At 37.5% G+C, this 14,484-nt stretch overlaps 1 protein-coding gene across 1 annotated transcript in view; it reads right to left on the bottom strand.

Annotated features, from left to right (window-relative positions):
- Window positions 1–14,100, bottom strand: part of LOC138358691 (uncharacterized) — a 47,073-nt gene extending 32,973 nt beyond the window's left edge. The window contains exon 1 of the mRNA XM_069316846.1: window positions 13,875–14,100. Within this exon, the coding sequence (XP_069172947.1) occupies window positions 13,875–14,100 (226 nt within the window). The remainder of the gene's footprint in view (window positions 1–13,874) is intronic.
- Window positions 14,101–14,484: the final 384 nt, after the last annotated feature.

Here is a 14,484-nt window from a genome sequence, read left to right as displayed (position 1 = left end):
CCCCCATTAATCAGATGTGATTTATGCCATACACAGAAAATACAGCAGTTACACGCCAAATATGCCATTTATGCACAAAATATATTATTTACACTCAAAATATACCATCACACAAAAATATGACATTTACATACGAAATATGTCAGTTGCACACAAAAATATACCATTTACACAATTTTGCATGTACACTCAGAGTATGACATTTACACAAAGTATGGTATTTGCACAAATATATCAAAATGCTTATGCATTTAGACAATCAAAAATGCGCTTTCACTAAAATTCCACAATTCCACATACATAATTTTCACAAAATACTCATACATTGTCTCATAAACCAAAATACACTTACACCATAAAGGTCTATTTTTTCAGATTACAGAGCTTACACAAAATACACAATTTGCACACAAAAATACAGTTGCACCAGTTCCACTTCAACAAATTAAAAACACAACTTGCATAAATGCACTATTAGCACAAAAATTATTATAAAACATGGACAATTATTACACAATTTGTGTAATTATTGTACATCTTTGCACAATTAATACAAGAAAACTTTCTATATAATTTCTCGACTTGCACAATGACAATCAATAAACAAAGGTATAAATAAACAATTCGTCCATATGCAATTACACAACATGCGCAATTAATACACAACTTTCACATATATTACACATCTTTTATAATTATTACACAACTTGCACAAATACATATCTAGCACAAGTACGTACAATACATAACTACCCCAAATATGAAAATACACAATTAGCATAAATACACGATTTACACAAATACAATTGCGACATTTACACAAATTGCTCAAAAATAAAATCAATACAGAACTGAATAATACATAACTAGCACATATTCATTAAATACACAACTAGAAAATTTCCACAAATACATATACAATTAATACATACGACTTGCACAAAACAATACACAATTTATAGAGATATAATCAATACATAATTGCAATAATCATACAACGTATGCAAAATACATAATCTGCACAATTAATACACAAGTATATTAATTGTGCAATATATGTACAAATACAAACACAACCAACTGGGTCAAACAATACACAATTTGCATGATATTTTTCTAAGTATATTTAGGACATTAATTACAATATGCTGAGTTTAACCAACTCCCCAAAAGTCAGAATTTCACATATAAAAAAGGTACATATGACTTCCGATGAGCTCAATATAAAACACATTCATTTTCCATTAATATTTCAACATTATTAGTGCTAAACTATTCATCTAACATATGTCCATTGTTTTTAATGTCTTATTAATACCTTCCTTGTCACATCCTCTCAAATCAGGCCACCCATATATACTTATGCAAACCATCTAACAGACTTATTTGTTCTAGCCTTAGTTATGTTAGGGCAGGTAGGGTTAGGTGAAGTCAATATTTTCTATTATAATTTTAAGCAAATTTGCTATATCTTATCAAAAATGCATCCTATTAAAACCTAAATTCATCTAAATCTATAAAAAAAATATACTTATTCTACACAAATTTGATTAAATTTAACCTAGTAAAAGCTAAACTAACTAAATATGAGCATCCCATATCCTCACATACAAGCCTATGTCACCTCTGTCCATACATTACATGAGTTGGCCATATAGCTCGAACCCCTAATAGGAAAAATTACACTATTTCATAAACATGCTAGTTCATGACCCCTAAGATATTATATATATGTCCTTCCCTACACGACCTCATCTAACCTGACCTAGCATATCCAAACCTAGATTTAGTTCAAGTTGGTAAAATTTAAGCTATGCCACCTATATTCAATCTAATTTAAGGCAATTTCCACCAAATATACCCCAATGTTGTGTATCACAACACTGTCAAAGCCCATTGTTACCCACATTTTCTCCTATTCCATCCTACCCTACGCAACCTTACCTAACCTATCCTAGCATATCCAAACCTAGATTTGGTTAAAGTCGGCGAAATTTAAGCTATCCCACATAAATTCGACCTAATTTAAGGCAATTCCCACCAAATATCCCCAAATGTTGTGTATCACAACACTACCAAAGCCCATTTTTACCTACATTTTCTCCTATTCCATCCTACCCTATTCAACCTTACCTAACATAACCTAGCATATCCAAACCTAGATTTGGTTAAAGTCGGCAAAATTTAAGCTATCCCACATAAATTCGACCTAATTTAAGACAATTCCCACCAAATATCCCCAAATGTTGTGCACTGCCAAATCCCATTTTTACCTACATATTCTCCTATTCCATCCTACCCTATGCAACCTTACTTAACCTAATCTAGCATATCCAAACCTAGATTTGGTTAAAGTTGATGAAATTTATGCTATTCCCACCTAAATTTGACCTAATTTAAGACAATTCTCACCAAATATATCCAAATGTTCTGTATCATAGCATTGCCAAAGCCCCTTTTTTTACCTACATTTTCTCCTATTCCATCCTACCCTACGCAACCTTACCTAACCTATCCTAGCATATTCAAACCTAGATTTGAATATGTCGGCAAAATTTAAGTTATCCCGTATAAATTTGACCTAATTTAAGACAATTTCCACCAAATATAACCAAAAATGTTTTGGAACATAGCACGGCCAAAGCTCATTTTAGCTGAGTTTTCACCTATTCCAACCTGCCCTAGACAACCCTACCCAGCCTCTCCTGGCATATCCAAAGTCAGATTTGATTATAGTTGGCAAAATTTATGCCTTTCCCACCTAAATTTAACCTAATATAAGCCAATTTCCACCGAATATACCCAAATGTTTTGTATCTTAGCATGGCCAAAGTTCATTTCACCCAAGTTTTCACCTATTCCATCTTACCTTACACAGCCTTACCTAACCTGACCTAGCATATCCCAAGCTATATTTGAATAAAGTTCGTGAAATTTATGCTTACTCGCCTAAATTCAACCTAATTTAAGACAATTTCTACCCAATATACCCAAAATGTTTTGTTACATAGCTCAGCCAAAGACCATTTTAGCCAAGTTTTCACATATTCCAACCTACCCTACATAGCCTTACCTATCCCTGACCTAGCAGATTTGATTAAAGTTGGGGAAATTTAAGCTATCGCCACCAAATTGGAGACAATTTCCACCAAATATGCCTAAATGTTGTGTATCATAGCACAGCCAAAACCCATTTTACCCACATTTTCATCCATTCCATCTAAACCTGGACCCAACCTCTGATGCGACATATACTCAGAGAAGTGATGTTTTTTGGATATGAACCTAAATGCCAGTGCCTAACCTGCAAGAGCCTTGGAGCTTTGTTGAATATTTTATCTATTTTTCTTCGAAAACGGAAGTTTTGGATATGAACCTATCCGCACTGTGCCTAACCTGCTAGGTTCTTTGTTGAACATTGTAACCATATTCATAGAAAAGTGATGTTTTGGATATGGATACCTAACAGCCCCTCTCCTTTAAAACTTGGAACTGTGTTCAATATTATAGATATAGTGTTGGGTATGTGTTTTGTTTTTACACATCAACCCAACCGTCCTGGACCTAACCTCCATTCGTCTAACTTCAAATTTATCGTAAATATGGAAGGAACGTGTTGTTTGTGCATCAACCCAACCGTCCTTGACCTAACCTCCATTTATCAAACTTCAAATTTATCATAAATATGGGAGGACCGTGTTATTTGTGCATCAACCCAGCCGTCCTGGGCCTAACCTCCCTTTATCTAACTTCAAATTTATTGTATTTATGGGAAGAAGGTGTTGTTTATGCATCAACCCAACCTCCCTGGACCTAACCTCTGATACACGAATCTTGGTTCAATATTGCATCATACTCGTAGCATATTTTTTTTCAAATAATTCAACCATCCTCAACCTAACCTCTATTACCTGGGGGGAGGGAGGTTAATGGAAAATATGATAATAATGGGAATTTTCTCTACATCAGTTCAACTTAACCATCCTTAACCTAATCTTAGTTAGAAAGGGATATAACTCACCAAAACTATTTAATTACCATTAGGAAATAGGTTAGGATAAGGAAAATTGGGTAAATGGTAATTAAATAGTTTTGGTGAGTTATATCCCTTTCTAACTAATATTAGGTTAAGGATGGTTAAGTTGAACTGATGTAGAGAAAATTCCCATTATTATCATATTTTCCATTAACCTCCCTCCCCCCAGGTAATAGAGGTTAGGTTGAGGATGATTGAATTATTTGAAAAAAAATATGCTACGAGTATGATGCAATATTGAACCAAGATTCGTGTATCAGAGGTTAGGTCCAGGGAGGTTGGGTTGATGCATAAACAACACCTTCTTCCCATAAATACAATAAATTTGAAGTTAGATAAAGGGAGGTTAGGCCCAGGACGGCTGGGTTGATGCACAAATAACACGGTCCTCCCATATTTATGATAAATTTGAAGTTTGATAAATGGAGGTTAGGTCAAGGACGGTTGGGTTGATGCACAAACAACACGTTCCTTCCATATATACGATAAATTTGAAGTTAGACGAAGGGAGGTTAGGTCCAGGACGGTTGGGTTGATGTGTAAAAACAAAACACATACCCAACACTATATCTACAATATTGAACACAGTTCCAAGTTTTAAAGGAGAGGGGCTGTTAGGTATCCATATCCAAAACATCACTTTTCTATGAATATGGTTACAATGTTCAACAAAGAACCTAGCAGGTTAGGCATAGTGCGGATAGGTTCATATCCAAAACTTCCGTTTTCGAAGAAAAATAGATAAAATATTCAACAAAGCTCCAAGACTCTTGCAGGTTAGGCACGGGCATTTAGGTTCATATCCAAAAAACATCACTTCTCTGAGTATATGTCGCATCAGAGGTTGGGTCCAGGTTTAGATGGAATGGATGAAAATGTGGGTAAAATGGGTTTTGGCTGTGCTATGATACACAACATTTAGGCATATTTGGTGGAAATTGTCTCCAATTTGGTGGCGATAGCTTAAATTTCCCCAACTTTAATCAAATCTGCTAGGTCAGGGATAGGTAAGGCTATGTAGGGTAGGTTGGAATATGTGAAAACTTGGCTAAAATGGTCTTTGGCTGAGCTATGTAACAAAACATTTTGGGTATATTGGGTAGAAATTGTCTTAAATTAGGTTGAATTTAGGTGAGTAAGCATAAATTTCACGAACTTTATTCAAATATAGCTTGGGATATGCTAGGTCAGGTTAGGTAAGGCTGTGTAAGGTAAGATGGAATAGGTGAAAACTTGGGTGAAATGAACTTTGGCCATGCTAAGATACAAAACATTTGGGTATATTCGGTGGAAATTGGCTTATATTAGGTTAAATTTAGGTGGGAAAGGCATAAATTTTGCCAACTATAATCAAATCTGACTTTGGATATGCCAGGAGAGGCTGGGTAGGGTTGTCTAGGGCAGGTTGGAATAGGTGAAAACTCAGCTAAAATGAGCTTTGGCCGTGCTATGTTCCAAAACATTTTTGGTTATATTTGGTGGAAATTGTCTTAAATTAGGTCAAATTTATACGGGATAACTTAAATTTTGCCGACATATTCAAATCTAGGTTTGAATATGCTAGGATAGGTTAGGTAAGGTTGCGTAGGGTAGGATGGAATAGGAGAAAATGTAGGTAAGAAAATGGGCTTTGGCAATGCTATGATACAGAACATTTGGATATATTTGGTGAGAATTGTCTTAAATTAGGTCAAATTTAGGTGGGAATAGCTTAAATTTCATCAACTTTAACCAAATCTAGGTTTGGATATGCTAGGTTAGGTTAGGTAAGGTTGCATAGGGTAGGATGGAATAGGAGAATATGTAGGTAAAAATGGGATTTGGCAGTGCACAACATTTGGGGATATTTGGTGGGAATTGTCTTAAATTAGGTCGAATTTATGTGGGATAGCTTAAATTTCGCCGACTTTAACCAAATCTAGGTTTGGATATTCTAGGTTATGTTAGGTAAGGTTGAATAGGGTAGGATGGAATAGGAAAAAATGTAGGTAAAAATGGGCTTTGGTAGTGTTGTGATACACAACATTTGGGGATATTTGGTGGGAATTGCCTTAAATTAGGTCGAATTTATGTGGGATAGCTTAAATTTCGCCGACTTTAACCAAATCTAGGTTTGGATATGCTAGGATAGGTTAGGTAAGGTTGCATAGGGTAGGATGGAATAGGAGAAAATGTGGGTAACAATGGGCTTTGGCAGTGTTGTGATACACAACATTGGGGTATATTTGGTGGAAATTGCCTTAAATTAGATTGAATATAGGTGGCATAGCTTAAATTTTACCAACTTGAACTAAATCTAGGTTTGGATATGCTAGGTCAGGTTAGATGAGGTCGTGTAGGGAAGGACATATATATAATATCTTAGGGGTCATGAACTAGCATGTTTATGAAATAGTGTAAATTTTCCTATTAGGGGTTCGAGCTATATGGCCAACTCATGTAATGTATGGACAGAGGTGACATAGGCTTGTATGTGAGGATATGGGATGCTCATATTTAGTTAGTTTAGCTCTTACTAGGTTAAATTTAATCAAATTTGTGTAGAATAAGTATATTTTTTTTTATAGATTTAGATGAATTTAGGTTTTAATAGGATGCATTTTTGATAAGATATAGCAAATTTGCTTAAAATTATCATAGAAAATATTGACTTCACCTAACCCTACCTGCCCTAACATAACTAAGGCTAGAACAAATAAGTCTGTTAGATGGTTTGCATATGTATATATGGGTGGCCTGATTGGAGAGGATGTGACAAGGAAGGTATTAATAAGACATTAAAAACAATGGACATATGTTAGATGAATAGTTTAGCACTAATAATGTTGAAATAATAATGGAAAATGAATGTGTTTTATATTGAGCTCATCGGAAGTCATATGTACCTTTTTTATATGTGAAATTCTGACTTTTGGGGAGTTGGTTAAACTCAGCATATTGTAATTAATGTCCTAAATATACTTAGAAAAATATCATGCAAATTGTGTATTGTTTGACCCAGTTGGTTGTGTTTGTATTTGTACATATATTGCACAATTAATATACTTGTGTATTAATTGTGCAGATTATGTATTTTGCATAAGGGGATATATGACTGGAAGTATGAGAGTTGTTGTAGGGTATTCATAATTTATTATCCTGATACATGTGAAAGGTGCTGCACCTAGGCCAAGTTTCAGCATCTCAGCCTAAATAGAGAAGGAGAAAAAAAAAATTATACAATTTTTCAACAATGTTCAATTGGTTTCACAGCCCACAATTGTGAACCATAATCATTTCTACAACTCTCAGCTATGACCTTACTTTATAATAAAGATTTGGTTGATCGATCTTTATCCCAGATGTATTTAGTGCAATAATACAGATTTTTAAAAGTTTCCCAAAAACGTATGCAACAAAATGAAGTGTATCATTATTTATAAAATCAATAAATCTACGTAGATAAGAAAAATATCAACCATTTTTAGAGGCGTAAACTCTACATATAATGTGCAAGTTTCATGTAAATTGAATAATAAATAAAGGCTGTGAAACCAGATCTAGTTGTAAAAGTTGGAGTTGCGTAGCGCGCGCGACAAGATACTCATACTCACGGTCACTCGTGACAATGCGTGATTTACGCATTGCGGCCAGCTCGTACCTTCTATGGAGAGCTCGCATGCATCTAGCTTTCAATGCTTTTCTCTTGTTCGTTTGGTAAGTCATATTGCAGTACAAATAGCAATAATAGCATGAGTTCTGGAAGATATTGTGAGAGCGCATCAGCGATACATCTACTCCCCACGAGAGACACACAATCACTGATGGGCTGAGCCACATACCACCCTCTCTCTCACACGATACTGTTGCCAATGAGAGAGTTTATATTCATTTTATGCATAACATGTTATTTTCAACGCTATTACGAAAAATAAGACTTCTACAACGTAAGATACAATACCCCGCGGCGCACTCACGCCGCGAGGACCAGATTCATGAAAGTTGCAGCGGGAAATTTGACTCTAATTACGTTATTTTTCAAGATATCATTAAACGGTTTGGACCACAGTGTTGCCAGAACGTTGTAGTATTTTTCATAATTTTTTGTAAATATTCCATTTTTCTTCGGATTTTCGGTTACCATGGCCCCTTTTAAGTTGTATGATTATTGCAATTATGTATTGATTATATCTCTATAAATTGTGTATTGTTTTGTGCAAGTCGTATGTATTAATTGTATATGTATTTGTGGAAATTTTCTAGTTGTGTATTTAATGAATATGTGCTAGTTATGTATTATTCAGTTCTGTATTGATTTTATTTTTGAGCAATTTGTGTAAATGTCGCAATTGTATTTGTGTAAATCGTGTATTTATGCTAATTGTGTATTTTTATATTTGGGGTAGTTATGTATTGTACGTACTTGTGCTAGATATGTATTTGTGCAAGTTGTGTAATAATTATAAAAGATGTGTAATATATATGAAAGTTGTGTATTAATTGCGCATGTTGTGTAATTGCATATGGACGAATTGTTTATTTATACCTTTGTTTATTGATTGTCATTGTGCAAGTCGAGAAATTATATAGCAAGTTTTCTTGTATTAATTGTGCAAAGATGTACAATAATTACACAAATTGTGTAATAATTGTCCATGTTTTATAATAATTTTTGTGCTAATAGTGCATTTATGCAAGTTGTGTTTTTAATTTGTTGAAGTGGAACTGGTGCAACTGTAGTTTTGTGTGCAAATTGTGTATTTTGTGTAAGCTCTGTAATCTGAAAAAATAGACCTTTATGGTGTAAGTGTATTTTGGTTTATGAGACAATGTATGAGTATTTTGTGAAAATTATGTATGTGGAATTGTGGAATTTTAGTGAAAGCGCATTTTTGATTGTCTAAATGCATAAGCATTTTGATATATTTGTGCAAATACCATACTTTGTGTAAATGTCATACTCTGAGTGTACATGCAAAATTGTGTAAATGGTATATTTTTGTGTGCAACTGACATATTTCGTATGTAAATGTCATATTTTTGTGTGATGGTATATTTTGAGTGTAAATAATATATTTTGTGCATAAATGGTATATTTGGCGTGTAACTGCTGTATTTTCTGTGTATGGCATAAATCACATCTGATTAATGGGGGAAATGGTGGCAAAAAACTAGGCTATTCTCTATGAATGTATGGGTTGTGGAGTATGTGTAGGTATGTATGCATGTATTTGCGCGTGTTGGTTTAGAAAGTAGGATTTTTATTTTTGAGGTGTAGAAATGATTAGGCTATGAATATAGTGACTAGCATCCAGCTAAGTTGCTAGAAGGATGTATTGAGGTGCGACATTTGGATAGCTATTTGATGGATGTGAGGATAGTTGACTAGCCGATCAACACAGCTAATAATCCACTGTGCTGCCAGATGTGTGGTAGCTACTTGTGGATTACAGTACGATATCTAGCTATAGGGTTTCATAATTGCTGTTGTGTATAAAACTAGAATGACAGCTATTTATTAAAACTATTATTGTAAACTAATACTTTAAGTGGATCCCTTGGTTGTTTTAAGCATAGGGTGGACACGAATATGAATGAGATTGGGTGGAGATATATAGGAGCCTCGTATGGGCCAATAGGACTTCTGCAGTTACCTTTATTCTTATGTTCAGCTCACCTACAATGCTGCCAGATGTACGATTCTACAAAAAATTGCGGTATGACATTTGGGTTGCTGTTATACCTTTGCACTTATCACCGAATAATGATTGCAGTTGTGGATAATTAAAATGAATATTCTTAAACCTCTGATTAGGTTAGGTGGGGATGGATTGTCTAGTCATTTTTGAATAATAATAATATGCTAGTTGGACGCTAAAGGTTGCATTGGTTATCTGATGACGTCACACATAGTTGACCAGTCAGGTGCTGTAATGCCTTGACACTTATACGCTAATGGCCATTAATACCTTATCCCTATACCTGAGTTTTGTTTTGAGCGAATGTGAGATGTGTATATGGTTAGGGACAATATTGGATTACTACTGAACTCGCATTGAGATTGCCAATGCCCAGGGCCCTGTTTTTTCATATAAATGACTGATAGCGGTTTTCATTTTTATTTTGCCCTATGAGAAATAAACGATCCTTCAAGAAAGATTGTCAATGCTCAAATTACAGTCTCTAGAAAGATGACGAAGAATAAATAGGGGTGACATGATAGAGGTGTGACTGAATGGACATAGTAAAGGGGGATATTAATAACCTATTAAACGTATCAACATGAAACAGAACAGGAATAAATTGGATAAGTTTTACATTTAGGAAAAATGACCTGGGTAAATACTGGTTCAGTTACAGGGATGAACGCTGAGATACATGGTAGTTCATGCTCTGTGTTGCTCCCCCTTTTGCAATGGACGATAGTTGGAAGTAAATAGGAAATTTAAAATAGACTAGGGATGATGGTATTTTACATTAGGTTTCAGGGTTACTGTTGTATCACAAAACACACGACTCATAGACCGGCTTTTTAATCCCCTTGATCGTGCCTGTGCAGGAACGCTGAGCGGCTAGCTGGTGACGTCATTGACCATTAGCGATGCCTGTGCATGGGTCACTGGGGTGACGAAATTTGGGTATGCCAGAAGCCAGCCTTTTAATCCCCGTCAACGAAAATTTTATATGTTCAAAGAACGAAGATGATATATGCTCAATAAGCAATCTCCGAAGAAAGATTAACAAAGCTTAATTTACAATCTCTAGAAAGGTGAAGAAGAAATAGGGGTGACATGATGGAGGTGTGACTGAATGGATTCATGAACTATAAAGCTATCACTACCAGAGGTAACTAAAAACGGGTACGCCGAGTCAGGACCTTTTAATCCTCTTGATTGTACCTGTGCAAGGACATTGAGCGGCTACCTGGTGACGTCATTAACCATTAGCGATGGCTGTGCAAGGGGCGATGGGGTAACTAAAAACGGGTATGCCATAGAGGGGTCGTCAAATCTCACCGGGGTAACTAAAAACGGGTATGCCATAGAGGGGCTGTCGAAAAAAGCAAAACGGCCCCTCTATGGCATACTTTATACTACTAATCTGGACTTACTTGGTCCTTACACTTTTTCAATCTTTCGTGGTTCTCCGTCGTAAGGTCACGCTGGAGTTTAACCCTGAACAAACAGAAAGAAAATTTATGGATAATGATCCCCGGGCTATTCCATTGCCGCGAAAGGTTCTTGCATTGCCCTTTTGTTTGGGCGGTGTCCAACAGGTAAAGTAGGTTAACTTTTTCATAGACCTGTAGCCGTGCTCGCAGGTCATAATCTCTCTTTATTCATTCTTGGGTTCATTCGTTCTTCATTGCGTCTTGGGGAGGTTGTCTCTCCTGGAGGTACATCAAATCTATTGGCTGGTTACTTTCTCGACCAAGCATTAATTTATTAGGGGTGAATCCGGTTTGTCGATTCACGCTGGATCTAATTGCCCTTACTATATGTTGAACGTATTCATCCCAGCTGTCATGTCGAAAACTAGCATAACATCGCAATGCATCCATGATGGTTCTGTTGTATCTTTCTATCTGGCCATTTAGTGATGGCTTATAAGCTGTAGTACGGGTTTTATGCATGTGCATCATTTTGCAAAGGTTAGTAAACAAGTCACTCTCAAAGTTTCTCCCTTGGTCGGTGAAAATCTCAAACAGATACCCAAACTAGGTGAAGAATCCGTCGAGTGCCGCTCAAACCGTGTCCTCTACGGTCTGGGATGGTAGTGGCACACACTCAATCCATTTAGTAAACTGGTCTACCATCACCAGAAGGTATTCGTTGCCTTTCTGAGTCCTTGGCAATGGTCACAAAGAAATCCAGGTGTACTCTCTCCATTGGTGCACCAGCATGGTATGTGCGCAACTCGTGCTTGCTGGTTTTGGATACTTTCTTTTTATACTGCAGTGATGGCATGAGGCCACATAATTAGCAGCCTGGGTTGTTAGCCCATTTAAAAAATATCTTGATTTGTTTCTCTCCATTGTACGATTCCTGCCTTGATGACCCATGTCGGGTATATCATGATATAACTTCAACACTTCCTGTCTCAGGCTCCTGGGTATGTATAAAAGTTTTTGGGCCGCTCCGTCCTAATCTGCTTTGTGCTACCACCAAAGGCCATTCTCCAGAATAAAGGCCTCTTTGTTTAGCCAGTAATATTTCATGGCGGGGCTGGCTCCGAACAGATCACCTTTTGCGGGTTGATGGCCTCACACTCATGTTCTTACCATACTCATGTCTGGGTCTTTCTCCGTCTGCTCTTGCAGCTCAAGCAAAGGCATTCCGTATCTGTCTGCTGTGGTCCTGGTGATAATTTGAACCTTTACCGCCCTTGGGGGGACTGTATCCCGTCCCTTGCCTGATGAGTCCTCTAATTCCCTTTGATCATTACCCCCCGGGTTCCATGGAAACACAACCAGGTTGTTATCCTCCGACCAGCAGTTTGGAAAAGAAGACTCGGTGCTTATTTGCCTGACTGCCCCCAGGGCCTGAACATTGCATGCACAATCGAACGATCCTGTAGCTAGTGGGACTACATCGTCTACCACTTCTTGAAACATTGCCCAGTTCTGGTGTCCCCTGCGACAATAAGAACAGCTCCCGCATGGCAGGTCTTGTACAGGAATGTCATGGTGAAAGTGTGTGCACAACTGCTGGGTATCCCCTTCTCTAGATAAAGAGTCCGCATTGGTGTGTTTCTTTCCCCGCTCTGTGTTGGATGTTTAAGTCAAACTGGCTCAGCTCTTCCAACCAATGAGCTAACTGACCTTGGGGATTCTTAAACCTAGTCAACCATACCAAACTGCTATGATCAGTTCGAACAGTAAAAGGCCAGCCCAAGAGATAGTGCCGAAAAAGCCTGGTGAACACTAACAACCGCCAACAACATCTTCCTGGTGGTACAATACCTTCTTTGTTCCGGGGTTAATGCAAAGCTGGCATAAGCGATTACCTTTTCCTGTTCCTCTTGAACCTGTTCCGCACCTATTGCCCAGTCCGAGGCATCGGTATCCAGGGTAAAAGGGTCCTATCCGTTGGGTACCCCCAAAACAGGAGACGTAATCAAGGCTGTCTTGATAGCCTTGAAAGCCCCTTGGTGTTGGTTTCCCCAAACAAATTTGTTCGCACCGGTTAGTGCATACAGAGGAGCAGCTAGCTCCGCAAATCCTTTTATAAAGGTTCGGTGGTAATTGGGTGACCCTAAGAATCGTTCCACGTCTTTGGGTGACCTGGGGGGTCTGCCATCTCACCACTGCATCTATTGCCTCTTGTCCCAATTCTAGCCCTGTCCGGCTAACTATTCTGCCCAAGAATTGAACATGCTTCTTAAACAGGGCACATTTTTGTGGCTTAAGGCGCAGGCCATTTCTTCTGAATCTTCCAAAGACTTGTTCCAGGTTTGAGAGGTGACTCTGGAAAGACTAGCCTAACACTAGAATATCATCCAAAAAAGCTAGCACCGTTTCCCAGTTCTCGTAACACCAGATTCATGACTTTGACGTAGGTAGCTGAGGCATTACAAAGACCAAAAGCCATTTTCTTGAATTCAAATAAACAGTACTTTGTGACAAATGCTGTCTTTTTCCGATCTTTCTCTGCTATATTTATCTGGTAATATGCTGAGTTGGCATCTAATTTACTGAACCCATTCGTTTCCCGCTAATGTGTCCAGGCATTCATCAACACATCCTTTATGGTACGGGTGTTCAGTTCTCGGTAATCCACACACCATCGAACCGAGGTATCCCTTTTCCTCACTAAAACTAGTGCCGATGCTCACTCAGACATTGACGGTTGGATAATACCTGCATCCAGCATGTGTTGATGGTGTCCATTTTCTTCCTGTGCAAAACATGCAGGTGTCCACCATATTTTCTGTTTTACATTGTCTGTGTTAATGTGATGAGATACTTCATTAAAAGATCCCAGATCAAATTCACTTGCAGCAAAGACGTCTTTATAAGTCAGCAACAGGTGGGTCAGTTGGATCTCCTGTTCATCTGTCAGAGTTTCTTCTATGCCCTGTAGCATGCTCTAAACATGAGCGGGTAGATTGCCTTGGGGTTCCTTAGGTACCTTATCAACAGATCTTATAGCAACTGCTGGACTGGATCCAGGTAAAACTACCCAGGCTGCCTCTGCATTGGCCACATGCATTTGTCTCTTTAATGTGATATTTCGCTGTTATATTAAGTACACATATCCGCAAGGTTTTTCCCTTCTGGTGGAGTGTGCGAATTACTGGCACCTTCCCATCGTCCAAGGGTTCCACTAAATATTGGGGCATACTATTTTCCAGTTCACATTTGACTTTTGCGACCGAACGGGTGGGGTGACCATGTATTGAGACACTACCACTTTAGCTATGCAAGGGTCGACGTTGGAGTTAAATGAAAACAGTTCGATTTTAATCAA

This window comes from Procambarus clarkii, chromosome 85, assembly GCF_040958095.1.
Source record: "Procambarus clarkii isolate CNS0578487 chromosome 85, FALCON_Pclarkii_2.0, whole genome shotgun sequence".
Taxonomy (NCBI): domain Eukaryota; kingdom Metazoa; phylum Arthropoda; class Malacostraca; order Decapoda; family Cambaridae; genus Procambarus; species Procambarus clarkii.
This window is presented reverse-complemented; position numbering and strand designations above follow the sequence as displayed.